Source organism: Thunnus maccoyii, chromosome 12 (genome assembly GCF_910596095.1).
Source record: "Thunnus maccoyii chromosome 12, fThuMac1.1, whole genome shotgun sequence".
NCBI classification, from domain to species: domain Eukaryota; kingdom Metazoa; phylum Chordata; class Actinopteri; order Scombriformes; family Scombridae; genus Thunnus; species Thunnus maccoyii.
This window is the reverse complement of record NC_056544.1, coordinates 21557949-21582990: the sequence shown is the minus strand read 5'-3', so window position 1 is coordinate 21582990 and position 25042 is coordinate 21557949. Positions and strand designations below refer to the sequence as shown.

Genomic DNA, 25042 nt, shown 5'->3' with positions numbered 1-25042 from the left:
AACGAGAGATAATTTATTATGACATTTATCACGGGTGGAGCTCATTCTCATTTCTTCATTCCTGCCTCTCAAGGACATGGGTTCAAATCTGTCACATGTTAGCTCTTTTTCCCTCTCTCCACCCCACTTTTGTTTCTCTCATTAAGTCTAATAAAATAAAAATGCTTGAAAGGTATTGTTTGGTACCTCTCCTACATGAAACATCCCATCATATTATGAGCAGGAGTCAACTTGCCATTTGGCCACGACACAGATGTCTTAAAGTCGAGATGAAATGAAAAATGCCTTTTTAACCCTTTTAGATCACGTCCCTGGTTGTATTGTGCAACTATTTAATTTAATATATGACAAAAAAAGTACAAAAAAATCAATTTCTTTGTATTGTTATATTAAAATCCAATCATGTTTTCTTCCTGTAAAACAAAATATGACGTGTGCTTACGTAGGCTTGAACCAACCAATTTCAAACAATGATATCATGACATCCACCCATCCATCAACTTTTAGCAGCACGGAGCCCACTTTTCAACGTTCAAATCAAAGTCCTCCTAATGTTATGTCCCGCCTGTCTATCCTGTTTCACTCGGAAATATGTCATGATACGGAAGTTAGATATCCCCGAAATGCCGTTTCATCTGGACTTAAATGAAGGTGCTGTTAATAATAATGGGTACTCCTTGATCTGACATTTTCAGCTTAAATCAACTGCTACAGTTGTCAAGATGGCATCTATACATACTGATACGGCACTCCTGATCTTACTTGTATGACTCACATTATGAGTCATAAGAGTAAATGACCTTTTGTCTACCCGTGATGATGGGTTGATGATCACATTACCATGAGATAACGGCACTATAAAAAATTGCGAGCATGGTCGTTGTCGGCTTCTGTATGTTTCCTGTCATACAATGTAACTGTAAATTTTACAGCCTCCAGGATTTTGTCTGCAGTTAATTTCCATTACACAGAATGCAAAGCTAATTATATGTAACTAAATCAGCAAAATCACAAGATTCAAATGTTCCGCTTTAAAATGCAGATTGAAATACCTTCAGGGAGAGAGCGGACATATATAAAACACCAGTGAGTCCGATGCGATATGCTGATTTACAACCAACAGTATCTGATCTGATATGGTGCTGGATTTACTCAATGATCTATGTACTTTAATGTCTCATTTTCACCGGTATTCACAGGAACTGCTGAGACATGCAGCTGATGAAATCTTACTGTGAGGAACGCAGTGTGTTTGACAGTGTTGTCTTTGGAGATTGATGACTTCCACAAATTGGTGCCTGGCAGAGGCACTGCACCGCAAACCCTGTGTTAAAATATGCCTCAATAGCAACGTTATCAAACAATAGGGGCACTGCTATCTGATGACCTAATTATCTGATGTCTGCTAATTAAAGGAACATGTCCTCTGAGCTAATGTACATGTGACGAAAAGGTAAGAGTTATGTGATTATTGACAAAAAAGTGTTAAAGTATAAGGCAATCAACATTTAAAACCAGAGTCTTCTGTGTACGCAGTTGAAGTATGTGTTTGAATAGGCTGCCAACTTAGCCCCAAGGCAATGGTGATAGATAACCTGACAAATATATAATAATTACCTTTACATTAATGGCATATACATTATTGATGGACATCCAAAATTGCATTGAGTATCAGGGCGCCCTGGTGGGCTAATGGCTAAGGTGCATACCACACAACCATAACGGTCACGGCTTGACTCCTGGCTGGGGGACTTGTGCCATGTGTCATACCCCTCTGACAGACGGTGTAGACTAGTTTCCTGTCTACACTGTCTGTCAAATAAAGGCAAAAATCCTGAAAGAAACAGTCTGTATGACTAGTAAAGATGCACCACCTTTGAGGTCAAAGAATTGGGTTGCAACTTGAAGAAGATTGCAGTGCTGAGGCTTTGTTTCTTCTTGTTTATATCACAGCAATGCTGGCAAATGTGCTGCGCTCTTCACTTTGCATGCCGGGGCAAAAAGAAATGGCTGATTGGCATTGTGAGCAGAAACTTAACCTTTCTTTTATCAAAGGGGAAAACCATGAAAGGAAAGTATGAAACCGGAAAACAATATGTGGAAAAATCGCTTTACACTGAGACAAATGATGAATTACAAGGGTGTTTGAGTACAGATTAGGACACGAAGAAAAAAAAGCTATCAAATGTGACAGGAAGCTTTAAACAAGACTAAGAGGCTACAGCCTTGATAGCAGCTCTGTGAAACTGTACAGTGGTGCTTGGAGCTAAATGCATCAACTATCATACTTGTGAATGATTGTGAATGATTTATGTCCTTCTATATTTTGATCCTTACAATCCTATATCAGAGTGATCCTTTTATGTTTAGATTATTGTTTCAGAGTAAGTATTACTGTATATAAGTGGTGTATAGCTAAAAACTACAGTGCTCAGCTGTTTTAGGAAGTAATTTAGTTTTTCTTAAATATGAAAGTATATATTTTGGACCCATTTTTAAAAATATCTTCAGTAGGAACAAAGGTTTGAGAGCCACAGAGATGCTGGGGAAGTCTGGTCTGTTCTGATATGGACTATCCATATCTTATTCCCTAAACTTAAGAAGTAATCGCATTAAAAATTGTATTGTGTTTATTTATCGGGACAGTGTACAGATTTTAACATAAATGACGCACTGCACCAGAGTTAGCGCAAAGCTAATTTACATCTGTAGTCCCCCACAATCAAAACATACAACAGCACAACAACAAACAGTACAAAGCAAAAAACACACAGAACACAATGACAAAATACAAAGCTACACACAAAAGCATGTCACTTACACCCACAATGTCAACCGGAAAACAACAATACAAGCATGTCAAACTGAAAGCAAAATTATTTGAGAAGACCATGAGATCAAGCTGGGAGACACTTGAGGGATCTCAAGCTGAAACAGCTGTGGTGCTTCAAATATATTACTGGGGGGGGGAGTTGTTATATAAAGAGGTTGACCTTTATCTGACCAATGTAGCATTTCTTTGAAACTTTTATGGCAATGACTCTGTTGCATAATTAATTGCAGCCATTGCAGACCTTGCTTTATAAGAGCGCCTCGCCTGCAAAGGTTGACAGACACAAGAAGAGAGCTTCACTATACGTCTGGAGCAGAGGTGAGTAACTTGTAATGACACAGTACTCTGTTTTTACTTGAGGTTTCCTCAATAATTTGTCTTTTAAAGACATAAATGCTGCTTTGTAATGGCCATGATATTCCATCAGAACAAGATTTATTTAACTGGTAACACTTTCTTTTATTTTCCTTTATCAATGACAGGACACATTAAATCACATTAATTTTATGCACATGTATGGCATCCATATAAATGTGCCTGTTTTAGCCAAAAGGGTCATTTTTATGATGTTAAGGTTACAATTATATGCTTTAACTCATACAGATTTTTCAAGTATAGAGCAAGGACTCAGTGAACATTTTGATTTTTTTAAATTATTGTTTATTTGCATCAGCAAACAGCAATTGTATACAAGCATTAAATACATCATTTGAGCTTTAAATGGTCACTATGTCTAATAAAAAGTCTTGTAATATAGATTTTAATTTTGTCAGTAATTTTACCTTTATTTAATAGTTGCAAGGTGTACATATTTGTATTATTTTCATATTTTTATGCTGTTATCTTATATTTCATATTTAATATTAGGCTACACAGTATCCAAGGTAACGATGCAGCTATATAGCCCATCACCGGGGGAACAAGTCAGACCGGGCTTGTATCCCCCAGGTGAGTGTGTGACTGTTAAATGGAAACCTGTAAATAATAATGTATAGCTGATCTGAGAGAGACTTCATTACTAATTATAACTATATTGACATTCAGCGTGATTATCTATGTGAACTGATTCATCTGTATGAATAGTGTCTTTTATGTAATTTGTAATATAGTAAGTCTTTGATCCTGGTCAAGGTTAGACCGTTGGCCCTGTAATTTGTTATTTAACGGTTATTAAGCTTTGTCACAGAAATCATTTATTAGTATTGTAAGTTTCCTTTGATTATGATTTTTTTTATATTAAATAGTTTTACTGAGACCGGGCTTGTATCCCCCAGATCCCGAAGTGCTTGTAAGCAAGAACCAGTTATCATTGAATCGACATCATAGCTGTCTGTGTGTCTTCGTTGGAGTCGTCTACTAACTGTCAGCCATTAGTCTGCCATTATCATCATCACAACACAATGCAGAGACTGTAGGCTGTCACTATTATCAGCAATATAAAGGAGACTTAACGAGGGCGTTATGAACTGTGAGGATAATATAATCCCCCGTTACTCAATGAAATTAATTTTGGTTCTTTACCAAAAGACCAAGAAAGCAGAAATACAGCAAACATCTGTGAACATCAACAAACAAGTGTTTTAATGTTTTAGAACCATGATAGCTTGATTCAACAAGTGCAAAAATGGTCCGCAATGTAAAAGAGACTGAGATTCATTCAAGAATGCATATAGATAACAAATGAAGTCACCATAAAATATTTGTTCAAAGTTCAGACTTTCATGTGTGAATAGGGAAGGCGTGGGAGGAACTGAAGCACAATAATCACATCGCGATAAGGTTGATTGCAGGTAAACTTTCTTATTTTTTGCATCCATCTTTTTTTTTCAGAGCTGCAACTATACCTACTGCACCATGAGGTTCAACACGTTGTTCTTTTTGCTGATCCTATCCGGTCTCTGTCTTGCATTGGCACAAGGTAAGACATAGTAAAGCACTGTATCTGGCATTAGTGTCACATAGGCGGCATGTAATACATAGCTGTGAACACACAGCAAAGATAAAGTGAGGGTCTATGAGGCTTCTTTATTGCCTAAGTACCTGCTTGGGAGGATATGGCCTTTAAGAACTTCAGCATACCCTGATTGCATAAATTGCCTTTTATTAGGCAATTAACTTTGAATACTGTATAAATTATATCATACATACTGTGGTGGCACTGGAACATATATGTCTGACTGTACTGTACTGGATTTCTGATCCTTCAGTTTCCTATGATGACTGTTGTCTAAAGTATGTGAGAAGATTGAGCAAAGGCACTCAGAAACATGCAGTGAAATACAGAGAACAGAAAACAGATGGAGGTTGCAACATCCCTGCAATAATGTAAGTACACATGCAATAAAAGACAATAAAAGCCTTTCCGAAGTCTTAATGTTTCTATTTAAAAACATTTTCTATTATTGCTATTGAAAATTAATATTTGTTTGCATCACTTATTCTTTAGCTTCACCATGAGGAGGGGCCGTATGATTTGCGCAAACCCAAAGGATACATGGGTGATAGAACTGATGGAGAGAATTGACAACAAAAAACCCCACAACAAGGTGATTACTGAAGACAGTTTTTGGCCTGAGCATATAAATTCAAATTAATAAGTGTAAAGTGATGTTCAAACGGATGTCTTTGTTCTTCACAGCACCATCTACAAGGACAGAAAAGCTGAGGGTGATTGTAATATCTTATCATTAAGTATCAAGAGGTTTTATGGGGAAGTTAGCGCATCCTTCTGGAAGGCAATCAAGGAAGTTTGCCAAGGAAATCTTTTAGCATTGCTTTTGCTTTCATTCTGCTTTATCACAATAATGACATTGTTTAGGGTGGAACAGCTGATGCTGACCAGCCACCACACATTAAAGTGCCTTTAATAGTATGGCTGCTACAATGAGAATATTTGTGCCCATTTTCTTGCTTTTTAAGACAATAATTAAGCTGTTTAATCATCTAAATGGTGATGGAGTGTAAAAGATAATTATGCATAAATATAATATTTAGAGTATTTTTTGCATGTGTCCATGTGATATCCATCAAATAGTTGTATAACTGCAAACATAAATTGTTGAATGTAAATGACTGAATGATATGTGTGTCATAGTAAAGGAAAAATCTTAATTTCTAAATTGTTTAAATGTCTGTCTTTTAATACATTTCTGTAAAGGTTTGTAATATGCATCTCCACAAAATATTATTACAATAAATCTGTTAATCACCTCCAGCTCTGTGTCATTTAAAAGGACAAGATTATGTACACATAAATGTTTTTATCCATTCTTTGATAGTTTATTATACGTGTTATTTGATCTTTGACAGTTTTTACGCAGTCTCTGAGGATGAGGGACACCCCCTTTCTTTTCTTAAAAACTTATGAAGAGTTGTGGAAAATAAGCTTCCTGAAAATTGTATGGTGTGAGGCAAAGTTCAGAAATGTGTAGCATATAGCAATAACAGTCTAAATATTTATCTTAAGGCTGAGCTCCCTATAATGTTTGCACAATCTGGTCTTAAGTTTCCTTATTACTAGGCTGCTTTCTTTCTTCCTCATCAGTGTATAATCTCATTAAACAGTTTGGACACACCTTCAAGTGTGTCTTAACTCCAAACATCATACAGATTTTAGGCAGGTATAATATTTACCATTTTCACCATCTTAGTTTAGCATGTTAGCATGCTAGCATTTGCTAAATAACGCTTAACACAAAGTACAGCTGAGGAAGTCATAGATTTTGTTTGTATTTGGTTATAAACCAAAGTATTGGATGAACTGAAATTTTAACCAGATATTGATGAAAGATCAAACTTAGTACAATTCATCCTGTGGGGACCATGAATGTCTGCACTAAATTTAATGGCAATCCATCCAGTAGTTGTGGAGATATTTCAATAACATCCAAAAGCATCAACCTGCAGGTGGCGCTACAGGAAAAGTCAAGGAATCACCAAAGTCATTAGGACACATCGTCCGGGAACCATGAAATTCTGTACAATATTGTGTGCCAATCCATGAAGTAGATGTTGGGATATTTAATCAAATAAGTGACACTAAAGGAAAAGTCAGAGGATCACCAAAGTCATGAGAATGTGTCCTCTAAGGAGTTTGAATATCTGTAGGAAATTTAATGACAGTTTACCCAATAGTTGTTAAGATAGTTCACTCTGAACCACAAATAACAACCGCAAGAGGAAAAGTCAGGTGATCACCAAAGTAAGTACAATTCATCTTCTGGGGAACATGAATGCTTTCACAAGATTTCATGGCAATCCATCCAATAATTGTTGAGTTATTTCAGTCTAGACCAAAGTGGTGGACCAACATCATTATCCCTAGAGTCATGCTGCTAGCATAGCTAAAAACAGAAATGAAAACATTAAAAGTGCAGAGCACAGACTTGTTCCCTATTTTTGTATCTCTGCCACCTTAAAAAAAAAAAAAACCCTTTGAGATTCATGTTAACAGAAGTCTTGTGCAAGTTCTAACACACGTGCTGGAATCATAAATCATAACTCCTTTCAGAGTGTGCGATGGGAAATGAAACAGAAAGATGAAAGCAGTCATAAAACACGGCATACCACAAAGTAATTTGATAATGACATTATATTTATTGCCATAATACTTTGTACCGTTCACATTTGACCAAAAAGCTGTCATAACAGCTACCTTCTTGCACCACAAGCAGTGAAATATGCTCTCATGATTGTAAATTATTGTTTGCCTGTCAACATTATTTAAATATATGACACATCAATTTTGCAGCACCATAAATGTAGTGATTTAATAATTGTCTATTCTTTATCAGTAAAGGTCAATTTTCTATTGCAGGCTAAGTGAAATCTGTGAACTGATTCAGGAAGCCTCTTGAGATGCTTTAAAAATAAATATCACTACAATTACACAAATACACATACTGTTTCAACTATTTTAATATAATGAAAGATACACACAGTATGAAACACAAGGAGATACAAGAGTTGAAAGTTCAGAAATAGAGAGTCCCTTTTAGTTTTACAGAAATAAAAAAACAACCTAATTTCATCATTTACTGACTCCTCATCCTCCTTTAAATATAAGGTCAGTATGTAATTTCTGGGGCAGTTACACATTGTTAAGCCCACGTTATTAACCCTGTCTTTCCTTTTAAACAAATAGCCTGTAACCTATTGGCCTGCTAATTTATTTGTTTGATTATTTCTATTAATAAGTCTATTATTAAGTTTTTTCCTGTTTCTCATCGAAAAATTATTATGGAGTATAAATAACAAGGAAGAAAAGGATATCAGTATCTCAAAAACACATTAATAACCCGGAAAAGTCATGGAAATGTGATTGAAATGTTTCACAAGTCCAAGCTCTTGAATATCAAAGAAATCTGGATCTGGAAAGAAAACTGAAATGAAATCGATCCTTTCTGGCCGTTGCTATTGCTCACTTTTCTTTGACATTTCACTCATTTATTTAAAAAAAAATGGATGTGGTTTTGTTATTGTCATGTTCCTGTTGCCTTACTGGAAGAGGGATCATTTCTTCTTTTTCAGCCCCCATGTGAAATTTCTTTCATGCTCAGTTAGTTTAAATGTAGCTCACACTATAAAAACTTTAGATGTTATGCTAGTGGACAGAAGAGTGCCAAGTCTGGTCACAGAATCTGCCACTAGGTCTATACTTTTATCCACAGTGACTTCCAGTAATATGAGAGCATGTATTCATAGACAAAGTCAAATCTGAAGCCAAGGTCTGCCCTTTTTAGCTTTGCTACAACAATAGGAATACTATTAAAGGAATAATTTACATTTTGTTTGACATTACAGTTTGACATTTTGCAAATGCTTATTTGCTTTGTTTATTCTAAGAGTTGGATGAGGAGACCAACATAAATCTCATGTCTGACAGTTGCACCAATGTTCTCATTTAATTCTCGGAAAGAAGGCAAAAATATATGATCTAATTCTGTTAAGAAAAAAACTACATAATGATACAGACCACAGAGTGGCGTTTATTCAGCAGGCCATCTGAGCCTGCTCTCCATCTGAGTCTGTTCTGGGACTCTTTGGTGCACGTCTGATTGTAGCCCACAGCTTCCACAGACCTTCTCTTCTGGATGCGATGTAACAAAATCCGGTAAGCCCCAGTAACGGGGCTTCTCAAATCTAAGCCATTGTTGATGAGATGGACCTTTGTGATACCAAGATCCTCCAAAGCTGCCTTAACATTTAGTTCATCTGAGCTGAGGTTGTAGGAGGGCTCGGCCAGGTGGGAGGGTGTAGTGCTACAAGTAGGGTAGGCCTGAGGGTACTCAATGCCTCTCATCCAGTCACTGGCCATGATCTGTTTCACAGTGAGGCGATCCACAGGCACGGGCCTCAGGAGGCCTTTAATGATCTCCTGGCAGGATGCGGGTACATAAGAGGGAATGGCATAGGAACCCTGCAGGATACAACACTTAAGCCTGCCTGTGTTGGTAGCTTTGAATGGCATAGTGGCAGTCACCATGAAGTAAAGTAAGATACCCAGAGCCCAAATATCTGCATATTGACCGATGTAGCCTTTCTCTTTGAACAGCTCGGGGGCTGCGTAAGGTGGAGAGCCACAGGAAGTGTGAAGGACATCGTTAGGTTGGCAGCAGAATGTGCTGAAACCAAAGTCACCCACTTTAATGCAGTAGGTGCTGGTGTAGAAGACATTCTCTGCTTTCAGGTCCCTGTGGACGATATTACTATCATGCTGGGAAAAGAGAAAGGAGGTAAATGTTTAAAGAGGAATTAGAAAGTTAAAAAGATCTTCTGCACAGCTGGTTTAAGGTACGAGAACTTTAAAAAGCAAAGCCAACTGAAAAGCTGTATTCTTAAGTGTTATCATTGCCTGGATTCATTACACAACAGCTCTAAAATATTAGATACAAAAAATAAAAAGTATTATTAAATGATGTGTTATCATTTTACTGTGCTAGGTATCACTTCTTTGATTTTTCTCACTGTGTTTACCTGAAGGCTACTGCTGACTTACCATGTGTTTGACTGCAGACAAGACCTGAGAAAACACAAGCTTGCTCTCCAGGTCAGAGAGGCGCCCCCTGGTGCTGATCCGACAGAACAGCTCTCCCCCACTGGCATACTCCATCACCAGATAGAGCCTCTTGAACGTCTCCACCACCTCATACAGACGCACTATGTTGGGGTGGGCAAGCTTCTCCATGCAAGATATTTCAGAGGCAAAAAGTGCCTGTGATTGCTTGTTCAGACGCACCTTATCCAGGATTTTAACTGCCACTCTCTCTATCAGGGCGAGACAGATATGGACAGTGAGTCATCAAGAATTAAACACATCTTATTCCTAAGTTGTGAATGATTTATGTCCTTCTATATTTTCATACTTACAATTCTGTGCCAGAGTGATCCTTTCATGTTTAGATTATTGTTTCAGAGTAAGTAGTAGTGTACATAAGTAGTGTTGTTTGACAGTTATTACATTTTTTATAGCACATTAATACATTTGCATTTTGAATACATCTGATGATAATGTTTTATTATTATTATTATTATTATTATTATTATTATTATTATTATTATTATTATTATTATTATTATTATTATTGTCAACAAATCCAATGAAAAGATAAAAACATAAAGATAAAAATGAACTCATCCAACAGGTATTATTTCTGTAGCAAAGGCCTGCTATATCATATTCCCATACAACTCAATTTTTGTGTAAAATGTTTTTAAACACACATTAAAATCACAGTTACACTGGATGACATCTTCCTTCATGAATATGAACATGAGCACTGCAGTTTATTTTTAGTCAATCCTACATGAATCATCCTGCTGCTGGAAATACTCACTGAAGTTCCCAATAAACACAAATACTCCTTTTTGAGAAATGTTTGCCAAAAACTACAGTGCCCAGCTGTTTGAGGAAATTATTAAGTTTCCCTTAATATGAAAGTATATATTTCTGACCCATTTTTAAACATATCTTAAGTAGTAGTAAGGAGGTAGGTAGTACGAACAAAGGTTTGAGAGTCACAGAGATGCTGGGAAAGTCTGAAAGTGTTTAGAGATGAACACTGCTGGTTTTGGTCTCTTTGTGGGATTTTTTGACAGTTAGAAAAATAGAAACTATATCCAGCATTATTCCTCAAACTTAAGAAGTAATTGTTCTAAAAAGTGGGAGGTATTGGGGGAGTCCCAAACTGAAACAGCAGTGGTGCTTCAGATGTTTTACTGGGGAGGGATATAAAGGGGTGTGACCTTTTCTGGCCAACGTAACATTTCTTTGGAACATTTATGGCAATAACTCTTGTACAGGCCTTGAAACCAACTAGATTGATATATTTATGTTAGTAAACACTGATCACACATTTTCTGTGATCAATTTCAATAAGTCGTATAACTAAAAAAGAGCATCAACTGTCCATTTACAGCCTGTGTTCTGCCTGCTTACTGTTGCTGTGAAAATGGGGGTAAAAGGCAAAGCATGGAATATCTCACCTTTGGTCAGGTCATGTATTCCCAATCTAACCTGGGAGAAGTTGCCGGAGCCGATCTCCCCTCTCAGCTCGTAGAGCCCAACCCGCCGTCCAAATATCAGATCATTCATCACCTTCTCTGAATGGCTCAGATCATAGAGGGCCTTCCCAAACGTGGTACGCTGCATCGCCTCCTGCTCCTCCGTCATGTTCTCCTTTGTCTCCACATTTTTATTCCTTTCCCTAACTTTTGGAGAAGTCAGGGTGATGAATTCCTGATGTGGAGTTGATTTCAGCTGAGCCCCTGAGAAGGAAAGAAGAATCAGACTGGTGTTAAACTTTGGGATGCAACAGGAATGTTTATGTATTTAAATATTTACAGCATCATAATATGTTTAACCAAAGTCTATCCAAATCATTAAATGCGAACATTTAAATTTAGCTCTGCGTCTGTACTCACATGTTTTCCCTTTTACGTTCTTCTTACTCCTTTCTGTGTTGATGGCATTATTTCTGTTGTTCAAATACATGATTCCTATCCCAGGCACTGGAAGAAACTCTGTTTTTCTTTGTTATATGAGTTCTTGAGAAGTTTAAAAAACAAGAAGGTGGTAAATTACAGAGAAAACTAATTTCCACAAACCAAAAACTGAAGGAAAAGAGTAACCTGAAAAGACATGAGCTGCATGATGTGAATTCAAAAGCATCTGTATGCATCAGGAAAATATTCCTCAGAAAACCAACTGCGTGTCCAGATGCTGCTGTAGTGCCACTGCTCTTTGTCCCCAGCTCTGTCCCTCTGCTATGGTATTGTCTCCTGTTGTATAATCCAGAATATGTCACCCTGTAATCCCTGAGTGTTGGACTCCTCCCACACAGACAAGACAACAGACAGGCTTTACAGAGGCTACTTTAACCCCTAGACATGAATCTCCAGCCGGATGCAGGTGCTTGTAAAGGACACTGATAGGATTACCTTTACAATGCGACCATCATTATTGTTCGGGGTCAAGGGGCTGGGACAAGGTTATAATGGAAGTAAGAGTGGTTCAGTTCCCTCTCAACAGCATTAGCCAATTATTTATTCTACTTTGTCAGATGTATTGTGTTGCTGCACTGGTCTGAAATAATTCAAATTCTCATCATTTAGATAAGTTAACAATTTTTCAAGTCTGTTTTAAAACAACAGTCAGGTGCCCATATGAACACTGAAACAATTTTTGCTTGCTGTAATCTTTCCTCCAGTTTGTTCTGGCCATTAAAATGTCCCCTTTAAATGCGCTTACAATGTAAGTGAAGAGGGACAAAATCCTTGTTTTGAGGAAAAAAGTATTTAAAATTTTTACCTGAAGCTTATATGAGGCTTCAGCCATCTGAGTTAGTCAAATAAAGTGGATATCTGCCACATTTACAGTCTTTTTAGTTTCAAATGACCTCTTTGTGTTTCATCAGACAGTGTTTCCCTGTTGAGCTGCGGTGGAAGAATAATAACAGAGGGAATTTGGCACTAAAAAGACTGTAATCTTGAAAGCTATCTACTTGATTTGACTGATTTGGACATATTAGCATCAGATAAACTTTCACTTACATCGTAAGTGCATTATGAAGGGATCTCATGGCCAGTATGAACAAGAAAAATTATTACTGCTATTTTGTTATAAAGACAGACTTGAAACATTGTGAACCTATACTTTAGGCTACTTTGTCAAAAGCTAAAAGATGTGAACACACAGGGTAGCTTGTGTTACTGTGGCCCTTTGAACCGGCTACATAGTGACCCAGACAGTGGCCATGACACTAGACAGACACAAGGCCAGAAGGTTTGCACAGACACACTGTCTGCTACTCGTCACTCAGGTCAACCTCTGCTGCCCAGACTAAACACAGGGATTGTCTAGCATTCATCATGCATAAGCTGCATGTTCATGTTACGAGTATAATCCAATCAACGCCTCAGTGATCATCTCAGCATGTGCGGTATTGAACTGAATCTAATGAGGAGAGGTTTACTGGAATGGGAAGAGAGGCTGCATTCGAACAGTTGGGATTGTAAATGTTAAATGACTGTCAAATAAGGAGCATTTTCATTATTTTTCAGGACAAAAAACTATGCTGTGACATCAGTTGTAGGTTCTGAAAAGTTTCATCCAGTACAGAAAGAAAAAGAGAAAGAAAACCTTATTTCCTATAGTTTTGTCCCTGGGTCTCTTACCTCATTGGTTAAATCCTCCGTAAGAAATCTAATCATCACTTTGGACCAGGATCTGACTCTGGTCCAACATGTCAAGGGTCTGATTCACTCTTGTTTTTTCCAGCTGGGACACATTGCAAAGCTCAGGCCTAATGTGTCTCAAGTAGAGATGGAAATGTTAATCCATGTTTTTATACTGACCCGTCTTGACTACTGTATCTCTCTTTTCTCCAGCGTGAGAATTTACAAGTGGTCCAAAGTGCTACTGCTAAACTCTTGACCAGGTCTTCCGAAAGGTCTCGTGTTGACACTGATTCTGATTGCTCTTCACAGGCTCCCTGTCAAATTCAGAATCCGATTCTTCTTCTTCTTGTGATCTCCTTTAGAGCGCTGCATAGTCAGGTACCTGCCCTGTATGTCACCAGCAGGTCTTTAAGGTCCTCTGATCAGAGTTTGCTGACTGTTCCTCAATCTAGGCTTAAAACTAAAGGAGACGATGCTTTTGAGGTTGTGGCTCCCAAACTTTGGAACTATCTCCGTTTGGATTTAAGATCTGCGGACTCTGTGGACACCTTCAAAAAGCAGCTCAAGACCCATTTTTTTAAACTTACCTTTGTGTAATTTTTCTATTTTCTATCTATTTCTGTTTTTTATAGTTTCATGTTTGTATGTATGTTTATGCTTTATTTCCTCTGTGAAGCACTTTGTGACATCTCTGCTCTTGAAAGGTGCTATATAAATAAAGTTACTTACTTACTTTATCATCTGAGATTTTGAGAGATGAGAATAGACAAAAATAGGCATTAAAGCTGTCTAAAGGAAAGACACAATGGGCCTATACTCTAAGACAGTTGAATGGCTGGGAGAGATTCACAAGCAAAATCATTTTGTGGACCATATGTGACACCACTATCACATGGCCAATAAATAAAATAAAGAAATAAATTTGTGTTTTTTTCATGTCCCCAAAATCATGCTGAATAATCCTTTTAAAAATCACCTTTGTAGATTCTTAAGAATTTCCAAAAGTGGAAAACATACACAGCAATTGATTGAAAGTTCATTCTTGACCTTGGCAACAGCAGTTGGCACAACCTCACCATAAGGTCCATTAGTAGCTGTTCTGGAGCTTTCAATCACATCACATGGTCTTTGGTTAGATTGTTTTTCTATCTGCTGTTTCCAATTTCAAGAAAACACTTTCAGCAATCTCAGCTTTAAAGCTTATGTGGGAGAAAAGTCATTAAAGTGCTCAGAAAATGAAAATTTAAACATCCACAATTCATCTGATGAGGAAGGTCATGTGATGTGATCAAAAGCTACAGAAAATGGACTTTACAGTGAGATCGCTTTGCCAACATAACAGCGTTTAATTTGTTAATAAGTTGTGAGTCATATTATCAAACTCACACTGTTTTTTTTTTAGTTGTGAGTCTCAAACTTAATAGCCTGTTTCCACTGATAGCCTCTAAAATAAGGCTGCAAACAGACAGAAACAAAACAAAACACAACATTATATTCACATTACAAATAATATCACAGTTTCATAACCCCCTTAACGGCCTGAAACTCAAGCCAACTTTATGGGGTTTTTACCGGGGTTTTTTCATATTGTATTATCTAGATAATTAAATCAACTAATTACTAAGAATCTGGGTTTTACCAGGATTATGATAGAATTTCAGTGTGATTTGTTTGCACTTAAAGAAAGGAATCAACAATTGAAACTGCAGCGAGGCGTCACCTTAATCAAGGTGTCTGAGTGCTGATGACTATCCTGACGATGATCCGTTGATCCTGGTGAAAATGAGGGGATCACATCAGCACATCAAAGACGGACTAACACCTTATTAAGATATGAATGGGAAATCAGTAAAATACTGAGATTATTATGCAGGCAAACTTTTTTTTTTCCTGTGATTAAAGTTAAGATTTTTAAAAACATGATATAAGATGTCTGGGAAAGGATTAAAGCAGAGGGTTTCTCCTTTTAGATGTTTAATTGGCAAAACATAAGGTGTATTCTTGGACTTTTTCCTATTATACTGTGTTTTTTCTTATATTTTAGAAAGTTACATGTGTGGAAGCATTTTCAATATATAGTATTTTACTCTTAATCTTTCCCCTTCCTCTGAGGAGAAAAACAGGCAGAGATTTGAAGGGCAGTTCTGCGAGGTCTGGCCATTTGGTGTCATGTTGAATAAACACAAAGGTGCTGGGAGTTTTCTGAAGGGGAGGCTCAGGCCCCCACGCTGATCCTGTTTATGAGTTTGGGTCAGGTTTTGTTTTAAGTCAGAGGTGCTAAACACCTTCCCCCTGAGATAAAAGATGATTAATGCCTTTGAATGAGCGCCGCTTTAATGGCTCAAGGCTACTTAAGCACTTCATTAGGGTGAGCTCGGGCCTGGTTGACACACTCGAGCCACTGGATCCTCTCTGCTGCAGAAACAGACAAGAGGTGAAAACTCAATGCTTTATTTTGGAGGTCGCCTTTGAAGTGGCCCCTGGCTGTAAGAACACCATCACCACAAAGCATTCAGCATGGAAATTTGATTAGCTCTCCCCTTTTTTTTTTTTTTTTTTTGACTCCACACCACTTTGAGACCTTGTTTTCAGGTGACATCTGGGGTTGAATCTTGATCCTGTATAAATATCAGAGGCGTCAGCGAGAAGAGGGACACTCAGGATCTGGCAGCTGACGAGCAGATTTGAACTAAAGCCATGGATGTACTCAGACTGTGCCTTCTTCTCCTGTGTGCCCTCCACCTGACCTGTAAGTACTGTTTGCTCTATTCTACTGCTGCTGTGACATTGATATAGAAACATGCTCTAACTGGTCTGACATCTGTCTTCTCAAATGTACTTGCAAATCCCTATTTATTTGGCTGGTAAGCATAAGTATTAGAAGGGTTTCTCATGTATAACTGCATCTGCAGAGCGAGGTGGGTCAAATTACTTTAAAACTGTTTTTTTTTCTTGCACATCCAAAACATATTAGATGTGATATTAAGATTTTTTGAAATTATGTAATTGAGAGTAAACACTTTTTAAAAATCTTTTCTCTAGAAATATTTTGTATTTGGGCTAAAATAATCCTGATGAATGTTTTTTATTGTCAACCAATGATGTGAAAGTACTTAGATCCTTGCACTGTTGTGTTCAAGTGTTTAACTTGTTGTAAAAAAATACTGTGATAGCATCTTACAAAAAAAGAATGCTGACTCCTTCTCAAGTAATATTATAACAATGTCAAGACACTGAATAGTGTTTGTGTTATGTTTTCCAGCAACGGGAGTGTTGAGCAAACACATCACAGATCACAGAAACCTGTTCTCACAGAGAGTGTGCTGTAAAAGACAGAGCCACTTTGTCTATATCGGCCAAGGTAAAGCCCCACATTTCTCCACATGGTCATGATCATCTTTGGCCATCAGTAAAACACATGAGTTTTAATTTGCAATCTAATGCATGTGTGATGGAAATTTAAAAGCAAAGAATTAAATAATAACCACTGTAATAATAATCATTCCTGTCTAAAACCGAATATCTTTTGCTTTTTTTCTCTCCTCAGACATCTCTGGGAGTCCTGTCAGTGTGGATGTGGGAATGTGCAGGTCTCACTGTGGGGGGGCACCTAGGCCATCACATGAAGCAGGACAGCAGGAATCCTCAAAACATTCCTCAATGCTGGAATTTCTCAGGAGCAAAAAAGTAAGTGATGGGCAGTTCCCCAGATGCAGTTCCCCAAAACCACCACAGGGGTGCGCTGCAACTTTGTGATTATCTGTCAAGGCTACTTTATTGACTTACATGTTGTCAGTGTATCATAAAACATATAAGATTTATGCGAAATATCAGTACTAATGCAAATAAATTACCAAAATACACGGAATCTTATTTTGCAAGGTCTATATAAACTGTTGGGGAGCTCTGTATAAACCATGCAATAAAAATATACCAACTTAGAACATTTGCACTATTTAAAGGCACAAAAACATGTTTCGACTTGCCTAACAAATAATTTCTCTCCCCTCACAAAAGTTGCGGACGCGCGGAGCTGCTGCTGCAGAGAGCTCAGAGCCGCTGAAGCAGCTGCCCTCCTGCGGGCTGAACCAGGTGTGTGAGCCGACCGGGATGCGCGTGGACCGGGTGCTTCTGTTCGAGGGGCCCCGGGAGGTGGAGGTCATCGAGGAGTGCCACTGTGAGATCAAGCTGACCCAGTGCATCCGCGTCCCCGCACTGAGGACTTATTACTCCGAGACGCCGTATGAGACAGTCATCGACGTGGGAGGATGCTCCCGGTCCAAGGGCTCTCCAGGTGTGTGTGTGTGTGTGTGTGTGTGTGTGTGTGTGTGTGTGTGTGTGTGTCTTTACCTGTCCGCCTAAAACAACAACCCAAACAGGAAGGGATGCTCAACAGAAGATCAGCTCATCACATGTAAAACGCTTGACTGAGAGACAGGAAGTTCCCATAAAATATAGAAATATGGTTTCAGTGGTTTTAATGTAGTTTCAACAATGCAGGTTTCATTGGAAAAGACAAAACTTTACACCCAAATTAAATGAATTTCAACTTTTTGTTTTAGTGCATTTCCACCAACAAAACTACCCTGATAAAAAGGGTACAGTGTCACTGTGTTAATGCATTATTACACATTGAGTTCAACACAGTCTACACTGGATTCACCACTATTTACTGAACTGATAGGGTTCATCATTCATACATTTTAACCAAATTCAAATTCATCATTGAATAGTTTTATGTAGCAATGAATCATTTTTATGCCTAATTGAACAAATAGGCCACTTTTTCTGCTGGGTGTTGAGACGTGACTGATGTAAACAAACATTTAACAGCATCAGGGGAAAAACAGTCAAGAGCTTATCCTGTGGTTTGAATTTTCCTGAGGCGGGACAATGTTTTTGTTTACGTTTGGATTATAATTTGGATCATCTTCCTCCTCGTTTGGCTCTAACTTTTCACTTATCACTCAATCACAGAGGGATTTTCCTGTGTTCCCACAAAGTTTGACTCAGCCTTGGTGGAAACTCCCAACAAAGTGGATCTCATCCAGACAGTTGCGGCCTGTGAGCTGAAGGAGAGCTGCTACAGGGTCCCATATGTGGAGTATTACTATGAAATAGTCCACCATGCGGACGGAGTCAAAGAGGAGAGACTCAAAGTAAGTCACTAAAACATAGACTCTTCTTTTTTTCCACATTTATTCCCAACATACCCTACTTCAGATTTATATTTGAATCCAGCCTTTAAAGTTTTTTTTTATCTTTGATTAGCATGGCATAAGTAACACTAGCAGAGTGATTCACTGGTGATGCTGCTTTCACACTATCCTTTGTGATCAAGATGAGAGGAAATGGGGGGAGTACTTGGGTGCCAGACAGTAATGAAGTATTTTTATTCATCAGACGCATGTGTGGAAGACAGCACTTAATCAAGCTAATCCACTGGCTGGCACCACACATCCTGGTGTGAAGGAACTTCAGGATGTGAAGTTCGTACACAATATACAACAATACACATGATAGATTGGGAGATTTAAGAAGAGTCACAGCTGTGTTTTTTCTGCAGGAAAACAAGATTAAAACCTTGATGTAAACCATTTTGTGGGTCATAGTGTTATACTGTGGGTCACGCCATGAAGCAAATGGGGAAACAAAAGGATTAATCTCCTCTCAGCAGCTCAGAACAGTCAACAAACTCACGTTAAATGAACTTCCTACGAAGTGCATTCGCAACCCTCTCAGTACCACAAAAATGTAAAGTCATTGTTTGTGATTTTAAAGGAAGATTTCCTATAAATGAAAGGCTTGATGAAGACAACTAAGGTTGAATTCTTGGAGAAGCTATTTAGTCTCGGTCGTCTGCTCTGCTTCAGCAGCAAAGGTGCAAACACAAATGGCTCCTGCAGGTGTTGAATCAAAGCAGTTGACATGCTAAACAGCAGCTGGCCACCAACTCTACTGGGTCAATATTTGTGACCAGCTGTGAGCTGATTGCTCTCTCTCTGTGTTGCTAATTTTCCACAGGAAATAGATGTGGGCAGATGTATGGGAGGTTGCACTACAGGAAACCGATGCCTTCTCAGGTAAGTATGAACACAGCTGCTACACACACACACACACACACACACACACACACACACACACCTCCTCTGCCCCTCTCATAACAATTGCCTGTGAGCTCTAACACCTTCTGCACTCAGCATGTTGGCCTTTTAAGGTTAATTCCTACACCAAATGTCCCTTTTATACCTTCTGCTTTACTGATTGTAGCAGACTTCCAACAGTGTTAATGCCACTTTATCTTAAGTATATGAAAATAATAAGAAGTCCACATTCAAAATATAGCTTATAGTTCCTTCATCATGTAATTATAGTTACATTCTAAGGAGGAAAAGTGTTGCACTTTGAATTTATTACTGCTGGTCTAGTTGGGACTAATTCAAATATCTAATGTATTGCTCAGTTGTAGGTTATTGTCGACATATTATTGAACGAATCATAATAAGTTTAAGTTTAAACAGGAATCCTCCTATTTGAGACAGACAATAAAAACTTAAAATATCAGTAGACAAACTCACAGGACAAAATAACTTCACATACTAAGTTGAAAGTCACAGTTTAACTGGAGATACTGACAGTAAGCTATATGTTAAGTGATGTTTTTGTGAAAGATCAATGTATTGGGAGACAGACATACAAAACACAAAGTAGTTGTTTTAAGTATTGCATAAAGTGATTTTAAATGTTTTTTTTTCTGCTGCAGGAGTCCATCTGATCCAGAAATTTGCCACTTGTGGACTGAAAGACAGTCCAATTCCTGCGTTCCTCAGGGCTATGAGAGTAACAGCTTCCTCAACCAGCATGGACAGATACGCACCGTCCTCTCCATTACTTCCTGCCTTTGCCAAAACTGAAGATAGCTCCCCCTACTGGAAAACAACTCCCAAGATCTACTCAGCTCCAAAGCTTTGACCCACAGTGGCTGCATAACTCCAGCAAACAACTGGGACATTTGTTCAAGAATTTGCTACCCTAAAGTATTATTGTATTATATGTAATATATGTAAAATCCTAATTTTGTAAATAAATTTAATACCATAACAATCTGTGAGGACTTGTTATTGTACAACACATTTTGCACAAACTGCAAATAAAACATTTTGGAAAGTTATCCCTGGAATATTACTAAGAAAATTACACTGGTCCACCTTCAGATTACTATAGGAATGTAATTAATGTAATTAATATATAAAATTCTGGTTTGAGGGTAGAAAACAAGTTCATTCAAAAGAAACACAAGCAAGTATCGACAGGCCTGAAAAGATCATCATTTAAACTTTGAAGACAAGAATTTATGAAATCTGAATCTAAATCTAAATTTTAATCAGTATCAGACTCTTAAGTTTGAAAGAGCCAGGATGAAGCTTTGAAGAAACACTAGGAAGGACAACATGAAAAGCCAACCAATTTAGCAAATGTCCCTTTGAAAAAACACACGTGCAAAGAGTCAATAGGTCCTTATTTTGATATAAACGTGTGAAACAACACGTTTGTGTCACAGTTTTCTGTGTCTTCTAAAGACAAGAAGTTTTATGGCCTGCTTGCAAGGTGTCATGTACAAAAATACTTTGATGCCTTAAACGTTTACTACAGTGGGGGAACTTTTTTGCAGTCCCAATCTGTCTTTTGCTCGTGCGTAATTGTGCGTAAGGATCAAAAGCACCAAATGGCACAGTGCGCCACTCCCGAGTTCCCTAGAAATAAATTGAGTTGGCTTTAAAGAATAAGTGAAAACAAGCAGGTTTAAAGAATAAAAGGTGGACTTCTGAAGTCAGAATTGATGTAAAATTTTGAGAAGCACTTAATTATTTGATATTTCTGCACGTAGAGAGGTGATGGCGATAAACTCTGCATCTAGACTCACAGTTTATAGTTTACCTCCCACAGTCAGTATGAGACACAGTGCCTACATCTCTAGGAGATGTAAATCTGCTCCAAAGTGTGCGAAGAAAATGATGTCAGTTGAAATTTCTTTCAGGTTTAATAACATTTTTACCACCGCCACGCACGAGGTCAGACCAGATGGAGTTTGGATGCTTTTACAAATAGAAAACTTCAAATTTGATGATTATCCAGCTGTAACTGAATAAGCAGTTATGTAAATCTCAAGACGTGTAGCCAGCGACACCCTTCTCTTTATCGAAGTAATTGGTTTCCACCTAAGACACTGTGCCCATTATTCTAAATTAATGGATTCATTTGGGCGCAGTTAACCTCCCATGGCGAGAGCACTTCCTCATGAGATCAGCTCAAAGTTTATTCCCTCCACTGTATCACATTTTCTTCCACTATAAATTGATAAATCAGACAAAACCTATGTTCCAAAAACAATACACTCTCTCGTCGTTAAGTGTCGAGCTGAATTTAGTTTATTTGAGGCTTTATTGCCAGACGTGGAGACAATGGGCTTGAATAAAATCTACAATCGGGTTCACACCTTGTTAACACCGCCATTAGTCTCCCTTTACATTCGCTGATTGGTGATTTACATTTGCGACCAAATAGCATCTTTACTGCTGTTTACCAAGGGTTTGGGGGGCACTGAAGAGGGAATGGGGGTATTTGATATAAAAAGTCGAGCTTCCTGGACACTGCAGTCACTCCAACTCCAAGTTGCTGGCTGGCTGTGTGGTTTGAAGACACCGATGCACCAGGAAACTACTCGCGGCTCAGATATGTTGATGTTTGTGATCAGCTTTGCCATTTTGGTGTGCACTGCTGCACGGCCTTCGCTCAACTACCTGGAGAATCATTTCACCGCCGAGAATGAGCCAGAGGAAGTCCGCTCAGCTGCCATAAAGAGACTTCTGGAGGTTTTTGGGATGGAGGACCCCCCTGCTATCCATGGACACAAGCAGCCACCTCAGTATATGCTCGATCTGTACAACACGGTAGCTGATGTGGACGGTGTGACCAAGGATCCTTATCTTCTCGAGGGGAATACTGTCCGCAGTTTCTTTGACAAATGTAAGATCAGATTCGAGCATGCATGCGTTTGAAACTGGCAGCTGAAGACAAATGAAATGTAGTCACGTTTGTTCTGGTCTCTAATGATGTGTAATTTCCATTGCAGTGCGCAGTGAACAGGTGGAGTTCAGGTTCAATTTGTCCACTGTTGCAAGAACCGAGAAGATTCTCACTGCAGAGCTCCATCTTTTCAAGCTGCGACCTCAGGCAACACTGACATTCAACAGACATCATTTCTGCCAGGTATGTAAAGCATAAAGTAAAATGATTAAAAATCTGGATAACTGAATGATCTGATGCACATTTCAACCTTGGATATGACTAATTTTGTCTACATTAACTCTGTTTTACTCAGGTGAGTGTTTATCAGCTGCTTGACACCACCAAAAACAACAACACACAGGAGAGGAAGCTGCTGTCTTCTCGACTCATCCCAGTCCACTCTACTGGTTGGGAAGTGTTCACCATTACACAAGCTGTAAGTATCCACTTCTCTACAAGGCCTGCATTAACTACTGTAGTTGAATTCTGATCACAGCTGCCTAAATGTCTTTTAATTGACCTATGTGAACTTCTTTATGAAGGTCCGCTCCTGGATGGTAGATGAGGGCAGTAACCTGGGGCTTCATGTGGTGGTTCGGACCCTGGGAGGAAGCCCGATGGAAATGAAACTGATCCGCTTTGCTTCAGGACGCAACCACCACCAGAGCAAGCAGCCCATGCTGGTCCTCTTCACTGATGATGGCCGCCGCGCCACCACTCTCGAGAGCACAGGTGAGACTTGTTGATTGTGTTATCTGTAGTGCCGCTCTGTTGATTGATCAAGTCATGCCCAGTGATAGTAAAATAACAAGTGCAGGCATTTTGCTGATAAGCAGGGGTGTAGATAAGAATTATGGGGGCTTAGGGAAACTCCTCATCCTCCATCTCCTCTCTCTAACTTATCACCATCATTCCATCTGTGACAAGAATTTCCCTTTTCCCATTTACAACTCGAAAATGTCTTTACCTACTTTGCAAACCTATTCATTTACAGATCAATTATCACATGCATTTCTAAAGTAAAGTCAAGTGTCTAATGCTCAAAACCACACTTTCATTGGGTGTTTGCTGTTCAAAATCTGCCTGGTGAGAACATTTTTAACCAAACCCGGTATTAGAATAAGATCAATGTAGGAAGACAGAGCTCAGAATGTTTAGGAATATCAATGACAGTTTCCTCCAAACTCTTTAAAGGACCTGCTGTCCCCCTACTCACCCACTACATTGCTTAACTTTGCATTTTGGGAACCTGCTGTAACTCTTAGAATATATAAAATAATGTGTTTTCTAACAAATTCTCTCCTTTCCTTCACCAGACCCGAACGACACCGCAGCCACTTCCAGCCTGCCCCAGGCCCCCATATCCGGTCCGTCCTCCCGCAGCGCCCGCTCCCTGGACTACAGCGAGGAGGAAAGTGTGTCTATGCCCTGCCAGCGCCTGCCCCTCTACGTGGACTTTGAGGAAATCGGCTGGTCAGGCTGGATTGTGTCTCCCCGTGGTTACAATGCATACCACTGCAAAGGCTCCTGCCCCTTCCCTCTGGGTCAGAACATGAGGCCGACCAACCACGCCACCGTCCAGTCCATCATCAACGCCCTGAAGCTGATCAAAGGCATCGAGACACCGTGCTGCGTGCCTGACAAGCTCTTCTCCATCAACTTGCTATACTTCGATGATGATGAGAATGTTGTGCTGAAACAGTATAACGACATGGTGGCTGGAAGCTGCGGCTGCCACTGACATCTCTTAACTGGTCACTGGTGTCGGGCTGCACAGATTAAAAATGTAAATCGGGTTTTGGTACAAGCTGCCCTTTAAAACTCAACTAACGTGTGCTGAGTCCCACATGTGGCATTGTAATATATGTAAATAAGCAAAAATTATAATATATGACAGTGATAGAAGTGATATCATGTGAAAGATGTAAATGTGTATATTTTATGTTTTCTGTTGTGAATGATTATGCAGTCAGAATAAATGGTGTAAAAAAAAATATTTTCAAAATCGTTTTCACTGAAAAATATGACATTATTCTTGATTTTTATGTCAGGGCAGCTAAATATTTAGCTGCCAAAATCATCCAACAATTAGTCAAAAATGTCCTTCATTTAGTTTGAGTCAAATGCTCAACAACATGTGCTGGAACAATACGGCCCAATCTTGCAGTATTTCCATTAAGAAACAATGAAAGCTGAAATGAAAAAAAACATTTAAAATGCCAGTATTTTCTGCAACCAGCCCATTTCAAACTAAATCCCTTGCAGATAAGATGTTGAGATTATTATGTTATTGCATATAAGGGACTTCATGGCCGCATAGGGATACACAGGATGTATTCCCTCCACAAGAACTCTACTAAACAATTAATTTTCTGTCCCTGTGGCCCAAATTTTCTTTTTTTACAAAAATGCTGTATAAATGTAAATTGAATCTGTAATTTCAGTCTTTTTTTGGCTGAAATT

The 25042-nt window shown here is 38.6% G+C and overlaps 4 protein-coding genes across 4 annotated transcripts; 3 read left to right on the top strand and 1 right to left on the bottom strand.

Annotated features, from left to right (window-relative positions):
- The first annotated feature begins 3076 nt into the window (after positions 1 to 3076).
- On the top strand, positions 3077 to 5746 carry ccl25a (chemokine (C-C motif) ligand 25a). Its single transcript, XM_042429134.1, has 5 exons — positions 3077 to 3151; positions 4664 to 4751; positions 5041 to 5158; positions 5280 to 5379; positions 5472 to 5746. The coding sequence occupies exons 2-5, from the start codon at positions 4688 to 4690 to the stop codon at positions 5496 to 5498; spliced, it is 309 nt and encodes a 102-aa protein (XP_042285068.1). The 5' UTR covers positions 3077 to 3151; positions 4664 to 4687; the 3' UTR covers positions 5499 to 5746.
- Positions 5747 to 7522: 1776 nt separating this feature from the next.
- LOC121908824 (serine/threonine-protein kinase NIM1) lies at positions 7523 to 12668 on the bottom strand. The gene is made up of 4 exons (XM_042429133.1): positions 11756 to 12668; positions 11318 to 11599; positions 9831 to 10099; positions 7523 to 9548 (listed from the first exon to the last, which is right to left on the bottom strand). Exons 1-4 carry the CDS (start codon positions 11823 to 11825, stop codon positions 8790 to 8792), a joined length of 1380 nt encoding a protein of 459 aa, XP_042285067.1. The 5' UTR covers positions 11826 to 12668; the 3' UTR covers positions 7523 to 8789.
- Positions 12669 to 15653: 2985 nt separating this feature from the next.
- Positions 15654 to 20598, top strand: pnhd (pinhead). Its single transcript, XM_042429282.1, has 7 exons — positions 15654 to 16259; positions 16773 to 16871; positions 17058 to 17197; positions 17528 to 17804; positions 18488 to 18669; positions 19535 to 19593; positions 20274 to 20598. The coding sequence occupies exons 1-7, from the start codon at positions 16208 to 16210 to the stop codon at positions 20422 to 20424; spliced, it is 960 nt and encodes a 319-aa protein (XP_042285216.1). The 5' UTR covers positions 15654 to 16207; the 3' UTR covers positions 20425 to 20598.
- Positions 20599 to 21710: 1112 nt separating this feature from the next.
- Positions 21711 to 24546, top strand: LOC121909003 (anti-dorsalizing morphogenic protein). The gene is made up of 5 exons (XM_042429352.1): positions 21711 to 22537; positions 22644 to 22780; positions 22893 to 23015; positions 23122 to 23311; positions 23896 to 24546. Exons 1-5 carry the CDS (start codon positions 22123 to 22125, stop codon positions 24318 to 24320), a joined length of 1290 nt encoding a protein of 429 aa, XP_042285286.1. The 5' UTR covers positions 21711 to 22122; the 3' UTR covers positions 24321 to 24546.
- The last annotated feature ends 496 nt before the right edge of the window (positions 24547 to 25042 follow it).